General features: G+C 36.6%; 1 protein-coding gene across 1 annotated transcript in view; it reads right to left on the bottom strand.

Moving 5' to 3' along the window:
* The window catches only part of SOHLH2 (spermatogenesis and oogenesis specific basic helix-loop-helix 2), a 51,346-nt gene that overhangs the window by 11,593 nt on the left and 13,235 nt on the right, over nucleotides 1-26,518 (bottom strand). The window contains exons 3-6 of the mRNA XM_064586199.1: nucleotides 19,664-19,725; nucleotides 19,479-19,583; nucleotides 17,860-17,959; nucleotides 15,834-15,944 (exon numbers count right to left, since the gene is read on the bottom strand). Coding sequence (XP_064442269.1) covers nucleotides 15,834-15,944; nucleotides 17,860-17,959; nucleotides 19,479-19,583; nucleotides 19,664-19,725 — 378 coding nt within the window. The remainder of the gene's footprint in view (nucleotides 1-15,833; nucleotides 15,945-17,859; nucleotides 17,960-19,478; nucleotides 19,584-19,663; nucleotides 19,726-26,518) is intronic.

Here is a 26,518-nt window from a genome sequence, read left to right as displayed (position 1 = left end):
TCACTTTTGACAGAGAAAGACACAGCGAGAGAGGGAACACAAATGGGGAGTGGGAGAGGGAGAAGCAGACTCCCTGCCAAGCAGGGAGCCCGATGCAGGACTCGATCCCAGGACTCCAGGATCATGACCTGAGCCGAAGGCAGTCGCTTAACCAACTGAGCCACCCAGGCGCCCTGCCTATTTATTTTCTTAGTGGTGTGTTTTGATAGCAAAAGTTTTAAATTTTGATGAGTCTAATTCATTTACTCTTCTTTTATGGTTATTGATTTCTGTGTCTAAGGAACGGCTGCCTACCCTCAGCTTGTGAAGACATTTTCCTACACTTTTTTCTAGAACTGTTCTGTCCAATACAGTCCATTAGACTGGTCTATATAGACATATATAGCCATTAGTCTATATAAATATAAACTAGTTAAAATTAAATAAAATTTAAAATTAACTTCCCATTACAATAGACATATTTCAAATACTCAACAACTACATATGACTAGCAGCTACCTTATTGGACAATGGATGCAGATATAGGGCATTTCGAACATTGCAGAAAGTTCTATTAAACAGTGCTATTTTAGAAGCTTTATAGTTTTAGCTTTATATTATAGATCGGTCTATGCTCCATCTTGAATTAACTTTTATATGGTATGAGTAACAGGTCAAGGTTCATTGTTTTTCCATTTGGATATCCAGATATTCCAACACCATTTATAGAAAAGACTTTTATTTCCCAATAAGTTTGCTCTGGTGATTTACTGAAAATCAAATGAACACAAATGTGTGAATCCTTTGATCTATTGGTCATTATGATAGTAACATACTGATTACTGTAGCTGTATTTTAAGTCTTGAAGTCAAATAGTTCCCTCCATTTTTGTTGTACTTTTTCAAGATTACTTTATTCTAACTCCTTTTATATTCTAGGTCTTCTTCTTTTCTTTTTTTTTTTTAAAGATTTTATTTATTTATTTGAGAGAGAGAATGAGATAGAGAGCATGAGAGGGGGGAGGGTCAGAGAGAGAGGCAGACTCCCTGCCGAGCAGGGAGCCCGATGCGGGACTCAATCCAGGGACTCCAGGATCATGACCTGAGCCGAAGGCAGTCGCTTAACCAACTGAGCCACCCAGGTGCCCGTCTTTTTCATTTTTTAATCAGATTATCAATTTTTACCAAAAAACTCCCTACTGGAATTATGGTTTATATTCAAATAAAGTTATGTTTCAATTTGGTGAGAACTAACATCTTAACAATAACGATTCTTGGGGTGCCTGGGTGGCTCAGTTGTTAGGCATCTGCCTTCTGCTGGGGTCTTGATTCTGGGATCCTGGGATCGAGCCCCACATCGGGCTCCCTGCTCCGCGGGAAGCCTGCTTCTCCCTCTCCCACTCCCCCTGCTTGTGTTCCCTCTCTCACGGTCTCTCTCTGTCAGATAAATAAATAAATTAAATAATGATTCTTTTGATTTGTAGTTATGGTATAATGCATGATTTAGGTTTTCCTTAGTTTCTCACAGCAATATTTTGAGTGATCAATGTATAGATCCTATGTGTCTTTTTTAAAAATATATTCATTGGAGAGAGACAGAGAGAGAGAGCATGAGCAGGGGTAGGGGCAGAGGGAGAGGGAGAAGCAGACTCCACGCTGAGCAGGGAGCCCGATATGGGACTCGATCCCAGGACACTGGGATCATGACCTGAGCAGAAGACAGACACTTAACCGACTGAGCCACCCAGGTGCCCAATCCTATGTGTAATTTGCATGTTTTTTCCTAAGTATTATAAGGCTTTTTTACTCTGTTATAAATGTAATTATTTTTAATTTTCTTTTTAAAAAATATTTTATTTATTTATTTGAGAGAAAAAGAGAGAGAATGCAAGTGGGGAGAAGAACAGAGGGGGAGGGAGGGGGAAAGAATCTCAAGCAGACTTCCTGCTGAATGGGGAGCCCAATGCAGGGCTTGATCTCATGACCTGGAGATCACAACCTGAGTCAAAGCCAAGAGTCAGACACTTAACCAACTGAGGCACCCCTAATTTTCATTTTCTAATTGCTGCTTATATATAAAAATACAATTAATTTTTGTACATTGATCTTATATCCTGCAACCTTGCTATATTAATCTTTTGGTTCTAGAGGTTGTTTTGTAGGTGTCTTAGGACTTTATACACAATCATGCCATCTATAAATAAGAAAGTTTTGTTTCTTCCTTTCTAATCTGTAGGTTATTTCTTTTTCTTACCTAATTGCAATGGCTAGGACAGTTTAGTCAATAATGAATAGAAGTGGTAGGAATGGACACTCTTACTTTTTCCAGATCTTTCTAAAGAACATGGTCAAATTTTCATCATTAAGTACAATACTAGCTACAGGTTTTCTTAGATGCCCTTTAACACATTGAGGAGCTTCTCTTCCATGTCTGATTTGCTGGAAGTTTTTTTTAATTTTGAAAGGGTATTGAATGTCATCAAATAATTTTTCAGAATCTGTTAATCATATGGTTTTTCTCCTTTATTCTGTTTAATGTGAATTACATTGATGTTTTGAATGTTACACCAGCTTTGCTTTTCTAGGATATAACCTGTATGGTCATGATGTAGTTACATCTTCATATATTACTTGATTTGATTTGCTAAAATAATGTTAGACATTTTTATGTCCCTGTTCATGAAGGATATATTGGTCTGTAATTTTCTATTTTTTAATAATGTCTTTATTAGGTTTAGGGTTATGCTGGCTTCATGAAATGGGTTAGGAAGTATTCCTTCCTCTTCCATTTTCTGTAAGAATTTAAGGTTAGTATTCTTTAAATATTTGACAGAATCCATCAGTAAAGCCATCTGATCTTAATGTTTTCTCTTTGGTAAGCTTTTTAATAACAAGTTCAATTTCTTTACTATATAGGACTATTCAGATTTTCTGCTTCATCTGATATCAGTGTTGGTAAATTGTATTTTTCAAAAAAAATGTGTCCATTTTGTCTAAATTGCTGAGCTTACTGGCATAAAATTCTTCAAAATATATCCTTTTTATATTTAAATATTTATAGGATATATAGTGATAATTCCTCTTTTATTCAAGATATTGGTAAAATGCTTTCAGTGTCTCTCCTCGCCTGCCTGCTTTCCCCACTTTCTATTTATTTTGGATTTAATTTACTTTACTTTTTCTAGCTCCTTAAAATGGACTCTTAGGTCATTGATTTTTAGACCTTTTGCCTTTTCTCATATAAGCATTTAAAGCCATAGTGTTTTCCACAAGCTTTGTTTTAGCTGCATCTCCCACATTTTGTAATATGCTTTTCTCACCATCATTCAGCTTGCAATATTTTTTAATTTTTCTTGTGATATTTTTCTTTTACCCATGGATTATTTAGAAGTATGTTTTTAAGCTTTCAAATATTTGAGGTTTTCCTTTATATCTAATTCTTACTGATTTTTAATTTAACTTCATTGTCAGGGAACATACTCCTGAATTCAACTCTTTTAAATGTAACAAAACATATTACGTCCCCCAGCATACAATTTATCTAACTTATCTACCATGTGCCTTTGAAAAGAATGTGTATTCTTCTGTGGTTGCTGTATATAATGTTCTATAAATATGTACTAGATCAAGGTGGTTAAAAGTGCTCACATCTTCTATATCTTACTAATTTTTGGTGTCTAGCTGTTGTATAAATTGCTGAGAGAGGGATGTAAAATCTCCAACAATGTTTACTGATACTTGTATCTTTAATTCTGTGAACTATTGTTTCAATTACCTAGTCACATACTATTTGTGACTGTTATAGCATTCTGATAAGTCGATTCTTTCATCATTATGAAAAGTTGCCCTTTACTTCAAGTGATACCGCTTGTCTTGAAGTCTACTTTATTTGGTATTAAACAGTCTGGTCTTCTTATACATATGTTTCACCGTATATATTTTTCTATTTATTTAGCTTACTGTGTCTATATTTATGGTGGACAACAGATAGATGGATCTTGTTTTTTTTTGTTTGTTTTTATCCATTCTGACAATCTGCTCTATAAGTTTAATATAGGTGGATAACAGTCTACTTTTTTTGACTTTTTTTCCTGTAGTTTCTTTGGCTTTTTTGTTCTTCTGTTCTTCCTTTCTTGTCTTCCTTTTGAATAATTTTTAAAATTCAATTTTAATTTGTTTATTGGTTTCAAAGCTATGCCTTCTGCATATCTCTTTGTTAGTCTAGGGTTGTTCTGGGGATTACAATGTATAACTTTGCACAGTCTATTTAGTGTTAAAATTTTACGACATCACATGAAATACATAAATGCTGCAATCATGTAAGTACCTTTGCCCCACTCATCCTTCATGCTATAGCTGTCATATGTACTACATCTATATATACAGCTGATCTCTGAACAGCATGGGTTTGAACTACATGGGTCCATTTATACACAGATTTTTTTCAATAAACACAGTATAGTACCTTAAATGTATTTTACCTTTCTTATGATTTTATTAATTTTATTAATGTTTTCTTTTATTTAGCTTACTTTATTGTGAGAATATAGTATATTTTATATATATATATGATATACACATATAATATAAACTATGTGTTAGTCAACTGTTTATGTTATTGGTAAGGCTTCTGGTCACCAGCAGGCTATTAGTAACTAACTTTTGGGGGGAGTCAAAAGTTATACCCAAATTTTTTACTGCATGGGTATCAGTGCCCCTAACCCTTGTGTTGTTTAAGAGTCAACTGTATTGGGGCACCTGCATGGCTCAGTCATTAAGCGTCTGCCTTCGGCTCAGGTCATGATCCCAGGGTCCTGGGATCGAGCCCCGCATCGGGCTCCCTGCTCCGCCGGGAAGCCTGCTTCTCCCTCTCCCACTCCCCCTGCTTGTGTTCCCTCTCTCGCTGTGTCTCTCTCTGTCAAATAAATAAAATCTTTAAAAAAAAAAAAAAAAAAGAGTCAACTGTATTACCAGCTCCACAGTATAATGCTATAATTTTCACTTATAACAGTCTGAAGCATTTTATATAAATATAGAGGGAAAATGTCTGTTTTCTAATATTTATTCACATATTTATCATTTCTGATTCTATTCAGCCCTTCCTAAAGATCCAAGTTTCCATTTGTTGTCATTTCCATTTAGCCTAAAGAATATCCTTTAGCTCTCTTACCCTGCAGGTCTGCTGGTGTCAAAATCTCTGAGTTATCTTTTATGTGAAAGTAACTTACTTCATTATTTACTCTTAGGAAATAATACCTGATGGAAATATGATTTACACAAAGAAGTGGTGGGTATCAGACATAATAACTATGGTAGCATACATAAAAGGCTAATTTATTTCTAATTTATTAATATCCTAAAAACCAAAAGTAGGTCTCTGACAGATCTGGAGCAGTTATGTCTGCTGCTGAGGTTTCTACTACAGATGCAAAAACAAAGTGTTCTCATACTTTCTACCTGTCTGATTGTGGCAGCCAAGACTGAATGGGAGAATACAGGGGGAAAAAAAACCACGGTAATATGGAAAAAACACAAAGAATTTTTGCAACTCAGAAATAACCTTGTAAACAGTGAAGATACTGTTTTACTTTAAAAAAAAAATCTAAAATTTGAGCTAAAAGAAAAAACAATAGTTACAGGTTAAAATGACTGAAAATTATTTACCACTTCTTCAATAAAAGTGTAGGGTCTATTTCCTGGCCTGTGCCTGCATTAATCAAAAGATATCCAGAGAAATAACTACAACAGTTCTAGGGCTAGCATTTAAGAAGACATAGCTTCAACACTGGTCTCATTAAATCCTGAGCCATCAGGGAAGACTTTGGCTAGCTTGCTGGAGAGACCATGTGGAGAGGTGGGGGACTACAAGAAAAGAGAGCAACTGATCTGAGCACAATGCTTCAACCACCCCCCACCTAGGGACTATCCGTGTGGATGAAGCTGGCTGGGCACTCTAGACAGGCCATTTACCATGGCGGTAACCACAGTAAACACCATGTGGAGAAGAATCACAGAATCAAGGTCTACTAAAATTGATAATCCATAAAATTGTAAGATATGATGAATAGGCTGTTATTTTAAGCTACCAAGTTTTAGGGCAATTTGCTACATAGCAAAAGATAACTGGAAGAATAGTTTGCAATTTAAAGCAAAAATAATAAAATGTGGGGCTGATAACATATGTAAAAATAAAATGTGTGACAACAATAACAAAAATAGAAGGTAAGTGGAAATATACTACTGTATATTAAGTGTCATAATGTCAAATCAAGGTAGACTCTGTTAAGGATGCATATTATAATCCTAGAGCAACCACTAAAAATAATAATTTTAGCTCAAAAGCCAACAGAGGAGATAAAAAGGAAGGCAAAACACCTTTGATTAATCCAAAAGAAGTCAGGCAATGAGGGGACAAAAGGAAAAGAAAACAGAACTAGTGAAAACAGATAGAACTAGTGAAAACAAATAGGAAAATCATGGACCTAAAATCAAACTTAACAGTAATTATATTATATGTAAATCAAATAAACATTCCAAATGAACAGCAGAAATTGTCAGAATGGACAAATTAAAAAGGAAAATAAGATTCAGCTACATGCTGTTTACAAGAGATGCTCTTTAAATATAAAGACATATTTAGGTTACAAAAAAACACGCTTTCATAAGAAAGCTATACAAATATCAAAGTAGATTTTTAAGATGAAGTATTAGCACAGATAATTAGAGCTTATCATTTCCTAATGAGAAATGGTCAATTCATTAAGAAGACAGGCAACTGGGGCACCTGGGTGGCTCAGTAGGTTAAGCTTCTGACTTTAGCTCAGGTCAAGATCTCAGGGTCTTGGGATTTGAGCCCTGCATCTGGCTTCATGCTCAGTGGGGAATCTTCTCCCTCTTCCTCTCTGTTTTGCCCCTCCCCCAACTTATGCTCCCTCTCTTTCTCGCTCTCAAATAAAAAAAAATCTTAAAAAAAAAAAAAAAGAAGACAGGCAACTAACAACAATTTCAAAATACATGAAGCAAAAACTGACAGGAATGAAGTAAAAATAAAGCAATCTACAGTCATCACTGAAGATTTTAACTCTCAAAAAAATCAATAAGGATACAGAATATATATGAAAAACACTACTAACTAATTCTACCTTATTAATATTTAGAACACTATAACCCCAAACAGCAGAACACACATTTGCTTCAAGTGCACATGGAATATTCATTAAGGGTGACCATACTTTGGGCCATAAAACAAAGCTCAGAAAATATCAAAGGATAGAAACCTGACAGAACATATTCTCAGATGATAATGTAATTAAATTATAAATCAATACCTGGAAACTCTCCAAGCATTTGGAAATTAAGTTACACACTTCTAAATAATCAGTGGTCAAAGAAAAAATTACAAGGGATATGAGAAAAATATTTTGAACTAAAGGATAGTGAAAATCTAATATGTCAAAATTTATGAGATGCTGCTAAAGCACTGATAAGAAAAAAACTTTTATAAATGGAAATTTATAGTTTTAAACATTTTTATTAGAAAAGAAGAAAAGATGGGCACGTAGGTGGCTTAATCGGTTAAATAAATTTAATTCTAGATGTTATAAAAATTTTGGATATATGAATAAAAAAATTGCTTACAACAAAATTTACCATACACATTCTTTTATATATGTTCTGTGAACTTCTTTTTTTTTTCAGTCGGTTAAGCGACTGACTCTTGATTTTGGCTCAAGTCATGATCTCAGGGTTTTGGGATTGAGCGCTGTTTTGGGCTCTGTGCTCAGCAGGGTGTCTGCCTGAGGATTCTCTCTCTCCCTTTTCCCTCTGCCCCTCCCCCCTCTTTCTCTAAAATAAATAAATATTTAAAAAGAAAGAAGAAAAGGTTAAAATCAATGGTTTAAGTTTCTACCTAAGAAAATAGAAAAAAGAGCAAAGTATAGAAAAAAAAAGGAAATGACAGAGTGGAATCAAATATAAAAGGGGCAAATATTACAGAAAATCAATGAATAAAAATTTGGTTCACTGAAAAATTTAGTAAAACTGATAAACCCCTTGTCAGACTGATCAAGAAAAAAAAGAAAGAAAACACAAATTTTCAATGCCAGAAATGAAAGGAATATCATCAGAGATCCGCAGACGTTAAAAGGATTATAAGAGAGTATTATGAACAAAAAGTCATTCAATAAATTTAATACCTAGGGTTAAACAGACTAATTCCTTGAAAGACGTAAATTAAACCAACTTAGAGGAAAAACAGAAAATCTAGTCCTATAATCATTAAAGAAATTGAACTTTTAATTAGAACTTCCCACAGAGAAAATTCCAAGCCTAGATAACTTTACTGTTGAATTCTATAAAACACATTTATCTTACACAACTCTTTCAGGAAACAGAAGAGGAAAGAAAGAAGACTTTCTATTTCATCTTTTCAGCATTTCCCTGATACCAAAATCCAATAAAGGCATAAGAAAATTAGAGACCAATAACCTTCATGAACACAGACACAAAAACTGTTAATGAAATACCAGCAAACCAAATTAGCAATAAGTAAGAGAATACGTCAAAGAGTATAGCATTTTAAAATAATCAATGTAACCAGTACGTTAACAGGAAAAAAGAGAACATCTATAATCATCTTAATAAATACCGAAAACACACTGACAAAATTTTACATCCATTCATGATGAAAACTTGAAGTAGGAATAGAAGAAAACTTTCTTAAGCTGATAAAAGGTACGTATAAAAACAGCCTACATCATAAGCAATGGTAAACGACTTAACACTTTCCCTGTGAGATTGTAAACAAGGCAAGGATGCTACTTTCATCACTTCTAATAAAAAACAACAACAACTGGTGAACCTAGCCAGGGTATTAAGGCAAGAAATAGAAATAAAAGTCACAAAGATTGGAAAAAAGATGTCTTTATTCAAAGATGACATAATTGTGTATGTGAGAAATCCACACACAAAAAAATGACTAGAAGTGATGAATAGATAAAGCTAGGTCATGGGATAGTAGGCCAACATACAAAATAAATTTAATTATGGATGCTAGTTATGAAAATTTTGGATATGTGAATAAAAAAATTGCTTACAACAAAAAATTTTAAAATCTGACAAAACATTCAGAAATAAACCTGACAAAACATTCATTAATAAATAAATAACTCTGAGGGGCGCCTGGGTGGCTCAGTTGGTTAAGCAACTGCCTTCGGCTCAGGTCATGATCCTGGAGCCCCTGGATCGAGTCCCTCATCGGGCTCCCTGCTCGGCGGGGAGTCTGCTTCTCCCTCTGACCCTCCCCCCTCTCATGTGCTTGCTCTCTCTCAGTCTCTCTCTCTCAAATAAATAAATCTTTAATAAATAAATAAATAAGTAAATAAATAAATAAATAAATAACTTTGCTCTTTTTTCTATTTTCTTAGGTAGAAACTTAAACCATTGATAATAAACTACAAAACCCTGATGAAATAAAGGCCTTTAAAAAATGGAGAGATGGACTGCCAGAATCATTACTGTTCAACATCAATTTTCCCCCGAACTGATATACTGATTCAACACAATCCTAACCAGTATCTTAGCAGAATTTTTTAAAGGAAGAAATTGACAAGCTTATTTTAAAATTTACATGAAAATTCAAAGGACCTTTAATATCCAAAGCAACTTGAAAATGAAGAACAAAATTGGAGGACTTCATCTGATTTTGAGAATGCTACATTAATCACTACATGTAATACTGGAGGAGAAGATAGATAAGCAGATCAGTGGAACAGGGAATCTAGAAATACACAGATAATTATATGGTAATTGATTTTTATGAAAGTACCAAAGCAATTCACTAAAGAATGGAAAGGTTTTTCAACAAAATTTTTAAAATCTCCATCTGAAAAAAAAAAATGTCAACACTTCATCCCATGAATAAAAATTAATTTAAGATAAATAATCATAAAAGCTAAAACTATAAAACATCTTGTAGACAACATAGGGACATGTAATTGCAACTTGGTGGTAAGCAATGATTGCTAATACAGGATAAAGTATGATACATATTTTTAAATATTGATAAATTGGACTTCATCAAAGTTTTTTAAAAGGTGCCTGCTGTTCATCAGAAGATACAACAGTTCACAAAAATGAATAGTTATCCCCAGGCTAGAAGAAAATATTTCAAGACATAAATTTGACAAAGGATTTGAATCCAGAATATTAAAGAGCTCCTACAGGGGCACCTGGGTGGCTCAGATGGTTAAGCGTCTGCCTTCAGCTGAGGTCATGATCCCAGGGTCCTGGGATGGAGCCCCACATCCCGCTCATGGCTCAGTGGGGAGCCTGCTTCTCCCTCTGCCTCTCCCCTGTTCATGCACTCTCTCTCTCTGTATCTCTGTATCTCAAATGAATAAATAAAAAAAAAATCTTTAAAAAAATTAATTAAAAAAAAATAAAGAGCTCCTACAACTCAATAACAAAAACACAAGTAAGCAAAGGTTTTTTTAAGGGGCAAAAGATTTGAACAGACTTTATAAACAAAGATACACAAATGGCCAAAAGCACATGAAAAGCTGCTCAATCTCATTAATCATCAGGAAAATACAAATTTAGAATCACAGTTAGATCACACTGCACAACCAAAAGAGTGACTAAAATGGAAAAGACTAACAATACCAAATGTTGGTGAGGATAGGGAGCAACTAGTACTCTCATATATTGCTAGTGGGAGTGCAAAATGGTGCTATTTTAGATTTCCGCTTGGAAGTCTCCTAAAAAACAGAAACATACACCAATCCGTGGTACACAACTCTATTTCTGAGAGAAATGGAAATCTAAGTTCACAAAACATATATAAAAGAATGTTCACAGTAGCTTTCTTTTTTTTTTTTTTTTTTTTTTTAAATAAGCTCAGGACCCTGAGATCAAGAGTCGCATGCTCTACTGACTGAGCCAGCCAGGCTCCCCCATAGTAGCTTTATTCTTAATAGATAAAACCCAGAAAATGAATAACCAAAGTGTGGTATATTTACACAATGGAATATTCCTCAACCGTAAAAAGGAACAAACCACTAAACACACAATGTTAATGAATCTTAAAATGTTTGCTGGGTGAAAGAAGCCAGATCTAAGTGTACATATTGATGATTCCATTTATATAAAAAGTTCTAGAACAAGCAAAACAAATCTATAGTGATAGAAATCAGAATAGTAGCTGCCTCCAGGGGATGGGAGAGGACAGACCAGGAAAGAGCATGAGGTAATTAAAAATGCAGGTTTTAGGGGCACCCAGGTGGCTCAGTCCTTAAGCGTCTGCCTTCGGCTTGGGTCATGATCCCAGGTTCCTGGGATCGAGCCCCCCCTCGGGCTCCTTGCTCCGCAGGAGGCCTGCTTCTCCCTCTCCCATTCCCCCTGCTTGTGTTACTGCTCTCGCTATCTCTCTCTCTGTCAAATAAATAAATAAAATCTTTAAAAAAAAAAAAACCATACACTGAAGATTTCATTGTATGTTAACGTCATTGTATCTCCTTGTGTGTTAATTATACCACGATTTTTTTTTTTAACCAAAAGAAAACAGAAGAATAAAGAGGAAACGTTTAGTGAAACTTTGAAGGATGTTATTGTTGGCTCAAAGAAGTAGGATAACAGGCTCCAGAGACTCCATGTAGTCTTGTCCTTTTCTTTTTCCTTTGTGTATGGAACAGCAATAGACAACGACAAGTCAAAGGGCATGTTTTGTCTTTGTTACCGATCACAGCAGCCAGTAGCCAGCTTGGTTATGATCCAATCCAAATAAGTCAGGAAAAGAACCAATCTGGTTTCATTCTCCCCCAGTTAAGAGTGATTCTGAGAGGCTGTAAAGGATCTGAGGCCAAAGATCTCGGTCCAAACTAAGTCCTTGGGTCTCTCCTCTGCACAAATGTGTCTCAAGCAAACAAGAACTCACAGAGGGAAGACTTTTGGCCAGACCAGACTTGAGATCCTCTGAGAACTAACTCCCTGTTATACTTTCCTTAAATTTCTAAGACTTGCTCAGTCCTGGAAAAGCCTTCATTTGTGAGAGACTATGGCAAAGCTCGCTTTCATGTCTTTCCAAGTGAGTAGACATCCCCAAAATGGATTAAACCACCATCATTTCAGATTCATGGATGCACAAACAAAACAATGGCATGGCGTCAGTCTGAAAAGTATACCTTAACAAGATGAAAACATATTTAATGTATTTAAAACACATATGACAAAAGGGATTTCATCAAGAATATCAGAATGAAGTAGCCAATTTTTATTAATCTGTTCTGATAAAGAAAACAGAATTGTTAGACTTGTACAAACTGAGGGTTGCTGGAGTGGTGGGGGGTGGGAGGGATGGGGTAGCTGGGTGATAGACATTGGGGAGGGTATGTGCTATGGCGAGCGCTGTGAATTGTGTAAGACTGTTGAATCACAGACCTGTACCTCTGAAAGAAATAATACATTATATGTTAAAAAAAAAAAAAGAAGAAGAAGAAGAAGAAGATAGCAGGAGGGGAAGAATGAAGGGGGGGAAATCGGAGGGGGAGATGAACCATGAGAGACTATGGACTCTGAGAAACAAACTGAGGGTTCTAGAGGGGAGGGGGGTGGGGGGATGGGTTAGCCTGGTGATGGGTATTAAAGAGGGCATGTTTCCTGCATGGAGCACTGGGTGTTATACGCAAACAATGAATCATGGAACACTACATCAAAAACTAATGATGTAATGTATGGTGATTAACATAACATAAAAAAAAAAGAACTTCCCAAATGCAAATACTCAAATCCATCAGCCGGGACCATTATCTCCTCAACATTAGTCAACATCATGTTACCTTATGCTGCGAAAAAAAACAAAGGGAGCAAGACAAAACAAAAGCGTGTGTAAAGCAGCTGATTGGGAGGAGAAAGAGGAAGGGAAACAGACTAAGATTCACAAGCATCATCATAAGGGTTAAGAGGAGGAAAAGGCAAAAAAATAATTAGGGATGGATTCTTTACTTTCTGGTATCTCTCTCAAGCAAATCTCTAAAGGGGAAGATGGGGCACCCTGGTTACAGCTTTTCTTTTTGGGAAACAAAGATTTCTAGTTCTTTAAATAGTGCCACAGGGGTACACACCCTCCAAAGCATCTTTTTAGTCTGGTAGATGAGTGGTTCTCAGATTTTAGTTTTCATCAACCATTAAAATGAAGAAAATACAAACAACACGGAAGTTTGGAGGACCAATAAAGGACTTCCAACATTAGATCTCAACATGAAGAATAAGAGAGGTAGCATCTCCCAATATCCTTTCATTGCAACCATTTAGAAATATAATTTTAACACCAAATAAAATATGGAAAATAAAATCTTAGAATATAAATTGCATAATATATAGCTTTAAAAATACTCATTGCACTGTATTTTTCTCAGTCAGTGCAGATCAGTGAAATCTATGGCCTAGCACTAGCCAGCAGACACTACCTAAGCCTTCATTCAGCCAAAGCAGCCAAACATGTGAGTGAAGGTCTTTTGGACCAAACTAGCCCATCCACCAGCCCATCTTACCAAGCCCAAAACCCACCTCTCCATTGATCTTCAGCAGATAATGGAGGCCATTTGGCAGAAATTACTCAACTTCTTCCTCCTTTCTGGCCCCCATGAAAAGATTCATCTTTATCCACACTTAGCTATAGCTCCTTCTCTCCATTTTCAGTAGAAGAGGTGTTCTCCCACCTGGTTCTAGATTCCATAAACTTCTATCTACTTAGGGATACCAAGTCCATCACCAACCCCCCTCTCCAGTTGTAGGGGATTAATATTATTTGACATTCCTCCCACTGAGAGGTTGGGTTCTATGTACCCTTCCTTTAGATCAGGATAGTTCTGTGACTGCTGTGACCACAAGCATATGGCAGAAATAGCACCGAACCAGTTTCTGGTCCCAGGCCTTAAGACAGCAACAGCTTCCTCTCGATGTCTCTTGGAACAGTGGAGCCTGACAACCGAGACTACCATGCTGGAGAAGCTTCAATTGATAGCCCCAGCTGAGCTTAGCCTTCCAGCCATCCCTGCAAAGGCTCCAGACATAATGTCTTGGACTGTCCTGACTAGACCATCCACTAGATGAATACTACAAAGTGACCCCAGTTGATGTCATGTAGGCAAAAGAATTGCCCACTGAGTCCTGCTCAAATTGTTAATCCATAAAACCATGTATCAAGCCAACAAATTTTGGTTTCATTTTTTATGCCACAGATACACCATTTTTTACAATACAGATAATCAGAACATGAGTATCTTCAAAACCTCTATCTCTCTTCCAGCTATTTTCTTTTGGAATATAAATATAAACATATTCAAGTCTGGCCCAATCGTATCAAAATTTCTCATTTTGCTCTAGATCCCCTTTTACAGATCACACACCCTAATTTTCTCTTTCCTTTCATTTATGCGCCCACCTTTCATTTTCCATCTTTCCACAATGATGCTTCTTCCCTAACCATGCCAATGAAATTATTTTTGCCAAGCCCAATGATGTTTAGGTTTTGCCAAATACAAATAGTTAATTATTAGTTCTCCCCTTACTTGCTCTCTGCCATGTGATACTCTTGAACACTCCTTCCTTTAGGAAACTCTTCTCCCTGGTCTCTTCAATTCCAATCCCTCTTGGCTTCCTGATCTTTCTTTTCCCTGATTTCTTCACTGCTGCCCATACCTTACATAGATTTTTCCCAAAGTTCTCTTTTTTCCATTTATCTCTTCTCTACATGCTTTGCAAAGTCATCATATCTATCCCTACATCTACTGCTTTAAGTAGACGCTGTATCCTGAGAGTTCTCAGTCCATATTTCTAGCCTAGATCTTTCTCTAGAACCTCAGGGCCAACTCCTGACTGGACAGCTTCATGTAAACCTGGAGGTGTTCACACCCAACAAACTGCCAGCCTGCCATTCTACTGGACTTCCCAGTTGGTGGAAGCAACATCTACTTGCAAGTTACACTCGACTCCTCCTGCATCCATACTTACACTGAATCTACCCACTTAGTATATCTGGAATCGGTTTATTCTTCCTTATCCCATTTCTAAAACCATAGCTAGGCTTCATCACTTCTTTTGACAGATTCCACAGGCTTCCAGATTCAACTCACTCTCTAACATCCTGCTAGAGTGTTCACTCTAAGTGCAAATCTTATCATGTCACTCCTTTGCAAAAATCCTTCGGGGCCTCCCCAACAGTTTCAGATTCAAATTCAAATTCCTTAACAGGATGTGCACAGCCCTTACCTACTACTTCTCATCTCCTGTCCCTTCCCACTTGTGCCATTATAGCCAAGTACACAGCCGCAGGTTCATAAATTCACTGAACTTTCTTATACTGCCAGTCTCTGTACCTGCTATTCCTGCCACATGAAACATCCTCCCCTGACTTTTAAACCAAATTAATAGTCACTTTGCATTCAAATCTCAATTTAGCATCATTTCCTCAAGAAAGCCTTCCTGCTCCCTCATTCTATCTTAGGTAACTTTCCCAGTGTGCTTACTATGTGCTCCTCTCTATAACAACAGTTATGAAAACATGATTCTCTATGTAATAGCCTATTTAGAAGTCTGTTTGAGCACTAGACTAAGATCTTGAAGGCAAGGATTTACTTTTTTATTTGGTGCTGTAATCATATTTTAGCACATATCAGATACTCACAGATAATTTGCTGAATGAATAAAGGAATGAATGAGCGAGCGGCGTGTATTTAGTTGCCAGATTTACTAGTTTCACAGAGACTTTTAACAGTACTACAGACAATTATGAAATTCATGAAAGTAATTTTTTCCATGAAAGGAATAATACTAAAAATGGACTATACCATAATTCACCTTCTCAGCTTTTCCTTGCTTGAATGAAGAAGAGAAATCTTTTTGCTTTTCTCAAAATCTGGCAACGGAGCCTTTAATTCAAACCCAGTATCATTTCTTAGAGATTCAGAGCTAGAAACAAGAGAAAATCATGTTATAGATTTAAGAGGAAAATTGTCAGGCAATATTAAACAATAAGCACCAATATTCTAATCAAAGGTGTTTCTCTAAGTCCCTTGCTTCATGCAAAGGTGCAGAAAATATCAAAGCACTTCACCTTACATATTTGGTGCAGAATATTTTATTTCAGAGACTCTAAAGAATTTATGATCAATATCATCATAAATCCAATGACTAATCAAAATTCTAAAATATACAGATCAAGAGTAACAGAGGATTAAAGAGTAAGCAGGATTAAAATATTCTGACCTCATTGATTATGCCTACCCCAAATTATATGACTGTCTTGAAAGGTGTATTACAGGAAGACAACACAAAGGATTAAAGGGCCACAGTACACTATTTCAACTTGATCAGCAGAGATCAGACTACTTCCATTTAGATATCTTCTGATTCTATCATTTTTCTAAAACTTCTCCAAGCATTTTGATTAATTTTTTAAAATATTTCCCTAAGAAACTTATAAACTAATACTATCTCCTTTATCCCAAGGGACATAACTTGATTTGAAAATGTACTTTTATTTGTAATGATAGAATTCTGAGGAAAAACAAAGATATAAGACAAGGAGGGTTCAAAAAGAAGTTACAAGACCTGTACCTCTGAAACAAATAATATATTATATGTTAAAAAAAAAAAAAGATAGTAGGAAGGGAAAAATGAAGGGGGGGAATCAGAGGGGGAGACGAACCATGAGAGACTATGGACTCTGAGAAACAAAGGGGAGGGGGGGAGGGGCTGGGGGGATGGGTTAGCCTGGTAATGGGTATTAAAGAGGGCATGTACTGAATGGAGCCCTGGGTGTTATACGCAAACAATGAATCATGGAACACTACATCAAAAGCTAATTATGTAATATATGGTGATTAACATAACATAATAAAATAAAATAAAAAAAAGAAGTTACAAGTAATACAAGAAAATCACAAAGCCTTCCAAAACCCTTCCCAACCTCATTTCCCGGATAAGGTATAATACAATAAATTTATTTCAGGTTAAAATGTTAAATAAGATCAAGAAACCTGTTGATATCTCTGTACTATTTAAGTGAGCACATCTTTGGTTTACCCACACTTATTGGCTGCTGAGTCTTTTCCTTGTTCAAAATAGTAGATGGTCACGTTTCTACAAATAGTTGATGGTCACATTCTACAAATTCCGGAAGTGACTGACTCAAAATTCTCACCATCATCACCCATGTCCTCAGCAGCTCTGTTCATTCCTTATAGCCCTATGCTCTATTTAAAATCTCCTTGGAAATCACTTAAAGTGAATGAAAGAAATTCACAAAAACTGAATTTTTATAAGCAGATAATGCTAGCACGAGAAAGGTCTGACCCCAGTTCAACTTCCTATTATCCAACGCAAGTTTAAATATCAGTTCTATCCGTCGAAGAGGTGGGGACAGAGACAGAGAGACCTTTCTTAAAGGTTGTTTTCAGTAATGGGGGGGCAGATTCATGAGTTCAAAAAAGACGTCAGAGAGCTTAGTGGTAAGTAGGTAACATCTGAGGCTGCTCTTGCCTGTTTAAATACTGGGGTTATATGTAAAATTTTTGTTCGAAGAAGATTCTACTACTCTACTATTCCCCAGTGTTGGGGAACTTACTACCATGCAATTCACCCTTGTCCCCTGTGGCCAACCCGGATTGCTATGAAGTACTTCCTTATATTGAAGTGAATACCTCTGCAATATGTATCCATAGTCCCAGTTTGGGACTCTGAAATACAGAAAAAGTCCCATCCCCCTTCTATAACACAACCTCTTCTTCCTTTTGCATCACCCCTAGCATTTGAACAATCAGTAAGTTCTCCAGAAGTTATACGGTAAGAACTGTTATTATGAAAAAGTGAAAAAAAAACTAACCAAGCAAATAGATCAGCAGAAAAATATCCCAGTTGTTCACTGCAGGACTTCTGCTGGGGCAATCCCAGTTCTTCAGGCTTCACAGAATATTCATTCTTAACTGAAAGTTTTAAAGGCAGGACTATTTTAATTCTAAAATCACTGGTGGGGATGATGTTGATCATACATACAAGCCCTCATCAAAAAGCAGTTGCCACTTTTTATTCAATAGATTTTACAAAGCAGTATTTTTTGAATAGAAAGCAATTTATAGATTTTAGTTTGTAAAGCATGAAACCACCCAGGTTAGAACAAAAAATGAAAATATACATTCTATTCACTCCAGGACATTCTCTTTTAACCAGATTCTAGTAACTTAGTGATAGGTGTGCTTAAAACACATTCAACTCAGTTTATTTATTAAGTTCTTATATAGAGGTAAATGTCAGAGAAAGAAAGTATGTATGAGTCTATGGTAGGCAGCTGTACTATCAAAATATGACATCTGATTTTTCTTTCTTTCTTTCTTTCTTTTTCTTTTTTCTTGCAGCTGCTCATCCTCAGAGCAAAGATGAGACGACCAGAAGCAGACGTGGTTATGACCAATAGGGAGGGTGCTAGACAGGTGGTGATGAGCAGCTGTTCTATATCCACTGAGAACCAAATAAGAGGTTGCAAACAGGATCTGGGTCACCAGTTAGCCATTTCCAGGAAGAACTCTGAGGCTGCAGGGCTGGGAGCCACTGGAATGTTACAGAACAGACTCACTAATCTTCCCTGAATGTTAAAAAACAAAACATGAAAAAAGGAGGGGTGTACTGAGTCCTATATCATCTGGAGTAGGAATTTATACAGGATAATCCTGAAAGTGTTTTTCAGGCCCATTTTAAGAAAACATCATCATAATTTTAAAAAAATTCCAGGCTGGTATCCCAGGCCTAGGAAATCCATAAATAGTCATTGACCAACAATGATTCCAGTAGAATTTAATTTCAGAAATTGAAGCCTGTCCTTTTATAAGCCAAATTAAAGTTAATTTAATTAGCTTAAGTATTTAGATGCTGGTGATACACATAATACAATGTAGGTGAAGAATTTAGAAATGCGAGATCTAATTGAAGCACTGACACTAATCATCTGTATCTAAAAATCTAAAACAGAAAGGATAACCACCCTATTAACTTAAAGAAGTAAACTAATTTATGAGCAAGTGTTTCGCAAAGCAGAAAGTGTGATACAATTCAAGGTTAGTGGCCCTGGCTTTTAGACACTCATACGATGACATGATTAATTCCATTTTAAAGAATAAGGAATGACGGTAGCAACTAGGGCACTAAAAAGAAAAACCCTGTGCCTGCCGCAGCATTGTATTTGTCCTTGGGCAACACATTTTCAACTTTGGAAAATGTAAATTTTTTCTTCACAGGTAGAGAACGTATGTTTCCTTTTATTTTATTTACACATCTTCCCTTTAGACCACGATTAATAGGGACTACCTGTTCTTTACAGTACATAGTATACAGTTAATCCTTAGCAAATAAAAGGCATAAGTGGAAAACCAACTTAAAAATGTAGAAGTATAGCTTTTGTAGAATTTAATTAGAATTTTTCAAACCTTTGGATATTTGGTTTTCACTCACCAGTATTTGAGAAATAGATTTTCCAGTATTTTACCACAATACTCATTTTCTCGATGGTCAGTGGCTCACTTAAAGTAATGTCGGCTCCATGCCCTGAAACACAACCTAAGAGTTTTTGTTTTAAATATTGACCTTATGATTTCTATTTGGAGAAAAAACAAATAATATGTCCAGCAGGCACATACCTTTAAAATTTTCAGGGGTGATAAAAACAAACAGCAAATGGGTATTTTTCTTCTTGCCAAATCTGAGAGGAAAAAAGTGTTAAAATGAAGCAAAATCATCATTTAAAAAACTGGGATTCAATATTTTACCTTATTAAGAACTAAACTAAAGTGATTTCCTTTATGTCTGTAGAACTTAAAATGGTGGCATTAATATGGAAATTTAGTAAAAGCAGCATCTCAAATTAGTGATGTTTGAAAAACTGGACCATTTTTATTCTTGCTTTTAAAAAAAGAGCCTAAATCATATCCAGATTCTTGACCTAACCACCAGTTTACAAGAAATTTAAGGAAAAGGAAATATTTTAAAGAATGCTGTGGGGATGAAATCAGCAAAATCCAGAATGTGAAAAATTCTGTAAGACAAATGACCCCTTTTTTTTATTTTTATTTTTTTAAAGATTTTATTTATTTATTTGACAGAGAGAGAGAGAGAGCGCACAAGTAGGCAGAGAGGCAGGCAGAGGGAGAGGGAGAAGCAGGCTCTCCACTGAGCAGGGAGCCCGATGCGGGGCTCGATCCCAGGACTCTGGGATCATGACCTGAGCCGAAGGCAGCTGCCTAACTGACTGAGCCACCCAGGCGCCCCGACAAATGACCCCTTTTAAAAATATATATAAATAAAGAGTAAGACACAAAGAAATTAAAAGAGGAAAGGGAAAATTGAATCTTGACTTGTATAAACTAACAGTTTAAAAAAATCATAAGATGGGGCGGCTGGCTGGCTCAGAGGAGAATGTCACTCTTGATTTTGGGGTTGTGAGTTCAAACCCCACACTGGGTAGAGAGATAAATAAAAGCTTTAAAAAAATAAAAATTAAAAAAATCATAAGATAAGCAGAAAAATTTGAACACTGACTATTTGATAATTTAAAGAACTATTATTAATTTTCTGGTGTGATAGTTATGACAGTTATTTTTTTTAGAAGAGTCCTTATCTTTTAGAGGTATTTATTAAAGTACTTATGGATGAAAGAAAATGGTATCTTAGATTTTCTTTAAAATAATTCACCAGTGGGTGCCTCGGTGGCTCAGATGGTTAAGCGTCTGCCTTCGGCTCAGGTCATGATCCCAGGGTCCTGGGATCGAGTCCCACATCGGGCTCCCGGCTCGGCGGAGAGCCTGCTTCTCCCTCTGACCCTCTCCCCTCTCATGCTGTTTCTCTCTCACTCACTCTCTAAAAAAATAAATAAATAAAATCTTCAAAAAAAAAAAAATTCACCAGCGAGCAGGGGTGGGAAGGTAGGAAGGGGCAGAGATGAAACCAGATTGGTCATGTGTTTGTAATTGTTCAAGCTGCATTATGGGTACAGGCAGGTTCATTATACTATTCTCTCTACTTTTATATGCTTGAAGTCGAAAAAAAATAAAACAAAGAAATGTGGTATTACAATAAACTACACTGAGGAGTGCAGTAAGTTGGAATTTCTGATAATTTAATGTGTACTGTACATTGGCATTAACTGGGAGGAAATTATTTTCCAAGGAGAATATTACTGTGAACCAGACTTTAAAGAAAATAGCTCCACTGCCTAAGAAAAAAATAACTATTCTCTAATGCTTAAAGCATCATTTATTATATTAGCATGTGGTTATACATGGTTATTATTTATTCCTTAAGACAGGACCCTCACTAAACAATATTGTTAGGTTATCTGATATATGCATTGAAAGGAAACACACTATTCTATGCTCCAAATTATATTACAGTTGATCCTTGAACAACAGGGGTTTGACTTATAGGGTCCACTTACATGTGGATTTTTTTTGATACAGTACAATAGTAAGTGTATTTCCTTTTCCTTATGATTTTAATAACATTTTCTTTTCTCTAGCTTACTTTATTCTAAGAATATAGTATATAATACATATAACATCCAAAATATGTGTTAATTGATTGTTCCAAATTATTGGTAAGGCTTCAGGTCAACAGCAAGCTATTAGTAGTTCAGTTTTTGGAGGTAGTCAAAGTTATACGTGGATGAGAGCCACATTTGAATTGAGATAGACTGAATAAAACAAATTGGCATTTCTTTTTTTTTTTTTTTAAGATTTTATTTATCTATTTGCGAGAGAGAATGAGAGACAGAGAGCACGAGAGGGAGGAGGGTCAGAGGGAGAAGCAGACTCCCCGCCGAGCAGGGAGCCTGATGCGGGACTCGATCCCGGGACTCCGGGATCAGGACCTGAGCCGAAGGCAGTCGCTTAACCGACTGAGCCACCCAGGCGCCCCAAATTGGCATTTCTAAAGAGGGTGGGTTTCTTCTAATTAATTATAGACCTAAATAGAACAAAAGGTCTGAGTAAGAAGGAACTCCTCCAGCCTGACTCCTGAGCTGAGACACTGGCCTTTTCCAGCCTTTAGACTCAGACTGAAATATCGGCTCTTCTTGGGTCTTGAGGCTGCCAGCTTTTCAAATGACATTTATACCATCAGCTTTCCTGGTTCTCAGACCTTTGCATTCAGACTGACTACATATTGGCTCTCCTGGTCTCTGGCTTGCCAACTACAGATCTTAGGACTTCTTGACTTCCATATGGTATGGGCCACTTAAATCAACTTCTCTCTTTCTCTATCTCTAGGTAGATGGATGGATAGATGATAGATCGATAGATAGATTGCCATCCTATTGGTTCTGTTTCTCAAGAATCCTGATTAATATAGCCACACTTTGTTTATCCATTCATCTGTCTATGGACATTTGGGTTGCTTCTACCTTTTGGCTATTGTGAATAGTGCTGTTGTGAACATGATGTGAAAATATTTCAGAAACATCCTTACAGACAAACCCAGAGGAATGTTTGACCAAACGTCTGAGTACCTGTGGCCCAATTAAGTTGAAACATAAAAATTAACCATCACAGTGTTATGTGCATACAATGGAATATATTATTCAATCTTTAAAAAGAAGGAAAAGATGTTAAATGCTACAATATGGATGAGCCTTTAAGACATTATGTTAAGTGAAATAAGCCAGTCACAAAAAAGTAAATACTATATGATTCCACTTACATGAAGTACCTAAAGTAGTCAAATTCATAGAAACAGAAAGTAAAATGGTGGTAATCAGGAAATGCAGAGAGGGGTAAAGGGAGAGTTGTTTAATAGGAATAGAATTTCTGATTTGCAAGATGAAAAAGTTCTGGAGATATATCACAACAATGTGAATACACTTAACACTACTGAAATGAACACTAAAATCTGGACAGGATGGTAACATTTGTGTTATGTAATTATATCACAATAAAAAAATACTCTCTGCAAAAAAGTTATACACGGATTTTTGACCGTGCTGGGGATTGGTACCTCTATCCCTCATGTTGTTTTAGGGTCAACTGTATACATAATTTATATATCTGAGTCATATACAGTGAGAACCCACTATGTGCCAGACTCTGTGCTAGGCTCTAGGGGATATCATGAACAGACAGGAAAACAAGGTCTCTGCTCTCATGGAATCAACAGTTTCTGGACGGGGTCGGATGTTGAACAAATCACTGTAGATAATTAAGTAGCCAAATATGTACCCGGTGTTGTGAAAGAAAGTTGTAGGGGCTAGCAGAAGTTCATACCTGAGAACTACCCTACTCTGCAACCTCAGGCTTTCAGGCAAAAATGCCTCTGTGGCTGACTGGAAGTTAGCCACACAAAAGGTAGAACTGGGCGGTACGGGGGTCAGAAGCAGATAAGCAGTAAAGTATGTTCTGGACAAACAGAACAGACCCTGGGAAAAGGCCCTGGAATATACAGAACAGGTAAGTCTGAGAAGTCAAAGAAGTCCAAGATGGCATAGGGTCTCTGAGGGAGAGACACATAAGACCAGAGAAGGTACGTAGAGCTTTAGGCTGAATTAAAGATTTGGTATTTTATTAAAATGGACGATGGGAAGGTATTAAGCTATTAACATGATTATATTTGCATTTTAGAAAGACCACTCCGTCTATGATGGGATGGATGGAGGGTGATGGCACAGGGTGAATTTGGGAGACCATATTCCAAGTACACAGGTAAGAACTGATGGTAGAGAAAAGTAGACATACCGGAGAACTTTCTTTAAAAAAAAATAAATAATTCAGAATATTTACTAATTACTTCAAACAAGCAGGACAGTGCTAACATGTGACATGCACACAACTGAGGTTTCTTCAGGCTTGACTCTGCTCTATGAATTCTGAGGAGTTTGGGCTAAATGAGAAAAAAAGGAGAGAATGCACAATTCTATGAGGAAATGAGAAGCTCAGGCAGAAATACTACCACAAAACAGGCATATGTGGGAGGAAGCCAAGAATGACTGGCGGACTGAACGTGGAGGTAAGAAAGGCACACGAGCCTATTGGGATTGGGAGGGCATGGTGGCATGGAGGGTGACAAGAATGTCGCCTGCCACAACATAAGCATTTCATTTATAATTTTAAGTGGGGTATAATGGAGGTATGATAACTGGATGAGGAAACAGAAGTGGAAGGGAAAAATGGACTGAACAAACAGGACCACAGAAAGAAACATACAAGATGGTCTAGCCCAACTTTTGGAATAAAAAACATTTTGCTGATTCACAAAGAGTAAATTATAAGCTAAAATACTCTAGAATTAGAGAATTTTAAATAAAAGAATCTTGGCTTTTAGAAATATTCTGTGTCTATTTCTTTATTTTACAAATTGATGTTACTGGCACAAAAGTAGGTTAGATTTGGATATGTGAATTTATTTGCCCTCATGATGACTTTCAAATTCCAAGCTTTACATCAGACAGAGTTGGAATTCCTGGATGTTTTTCATTAGCACAGAATCAATTACCATCCCAAACACTCCCCCTGCCAGCGAAACCCTAATTGTGATGCTGTACAGGAACTCCACTAATCAATAGAACTCCCAGAATCCAACGCACTGGTCTGGAGCTCAGCTGCTCATTCACATTCTCTACAGATCGATAAGCTAAGAGTTCCCAGGATCACCAAAAAAAAAAGTCCTCTTCTTAATGAATGAATGTTCCTTAAAACTAAGCAACACAAAAATAAAGCAAAAATCTCTTTCATCCACCCCATTAATAGCACTTCTTCCATATACCAAAATCAAATTGCAGGTTCTGAGAACTTATGAGTACATTCTCAGCTGAAATCTCTTGGGTTTTAAAAATTTGCAATTCATTGGGGGACAATTCATTTCTCCTCATGTTTCACACAATACACCATTTAAATGTCGAGACGGTTCCTGAGACCATACTCTACATACAAGATTGGATATTGATATTCTAGTGTCCCTTCCTATGCCTGTCTCTGGTATTCTCTGGAACTGGAGTAATAAGCTCAAACTACAGCAGTACAGATCCCCAATCTTGCCCCTATCCCCAGGTCTGGTCCCTGGTAGCTGAAAAAAATAAAAAAGATCATATAAAGTGTCTTGAGCTGAGTTGTACACTCAACTGACTAAAGAACCTCAGGAAAGCCCTGGCCTCTGAAATCTATCATCTAATAAGAGGACCAGGGTGTCTTATAAGTCCCTGTGAAGCCAACGGAAATTTCTAAACTCATTTCCTTTAGAGTCACAAGGACTTCAAGGGACAAAAGCAGTGTCACTTTTGGGAAGTAACCTTCTTGAGTACAGTTATCCATTATGCCATCTGTGGGCCAAATGCAGCCAAACTAACCTGGCTGGCCTATTTGGGACTTGTAACAAATAATGTTCTTTGCTAATGACTTAATTAAAACAACCATTTTCAATGAGAAAATTGAGAGCTTTACTATCTATACATGTGAAAACACTAAGTTCACTTGCTCCTAATAGGGCACCTCTGATAAAATATAGTTGAGTTCCAAGAGTTTATTCTGGTCAATAGTGATGGTTGGTGTGCTCTGTTTCCATCATGCTATTCTTCAGAAGAGCTCTTGCTGTGAACCTCCTAAGTCAGGGTCACCACATTTACACTCAACCATCAATTTACAGAATAATGTTTTTAGCAAAACTACTTCGATATTTTATTGTTATTTTGTTTATCATCAAGCATTCAGAGGGCTAGGTCATGCCAACTGGCTAATAAGAATTACTGAGTTGCTCTGTCAAGTCAAAGGGGTTTTGGAATTAGGGACACAAAAGGACAGCTTGTTAGATAGATCCCTGTGGCTCACAGGATTAGGTTTTCTTAGTGAATTAGTAAGTTAACTGATCAGACAATTGAAACTACATGGGAAAAATAAAATCAGATCTGAACTTGACTTGTCACCAGAGCAGATGGAACAACATTCTGTATTCCTTTGCTACTGCTGAACTACACAGAGCTCACAAGAATCACAGAATTCTAAGAACTGCAGAGACATTTCATGGAATGGAAAATCACAAGTTCAGACAGGATCCACACATTGCTGATGAGTTTAAAACATATTTTAATTTTCCATACCTGGCTTTGGAAGGTAAAGTATCAGGATGTGTCTGAATTATCAAGTGTCTGCTCTTTGAGTGTGGTTCAGTTTTGGAAGTCTGAGCCAAACAAATGAACCCCAGGACTGTCTTAAAATATTTTATCAGTGGGTAGTATTTGAGTTCATTTGGCTCAATAAAAATGTATTCATAAAATGAAATCAAATTGGGGAGTACTATTAAGAATGTTAACCTATAATTGAGATGTGCCATATTTCTTTTTTTACGATTTTATTTATTTATTTGAGAGAGAGAGAGAGCGCACAAGCAGGGAGAGCAGCAGAGGGAGCAGGGGTAGCAGGCTCCCAGCTGAGCAGGGAGCCCGACACAGGGCTCCATCCCAGGATGCTGGGATCATGACCTGAAGGCAGATGCTTAACTGACTGAGTCACCCAGGCGCC

The sequence above is a fragment of the Mirounga angustirostris genome, unplaced genomic scaffold (assembly GCF_029215605.1).
Source record: "Mirounga angustirostris isolate CCGP_5_RB_7025 unplaced genomic scaffold, mMirAng1.0.hap1 SCAF_3, whole genome shotgun sequence".
Classification (NCBI taxonomy): domain Eukaryota; kingdom Metazoa; phylum Chordata; class Mammalia; order Carnivora; family Phocidae; genus Mirounga; species Mirounga angustirostris.
This window is presented reverse-complemented; position numbering and strand designations above follow the sequence as displayed.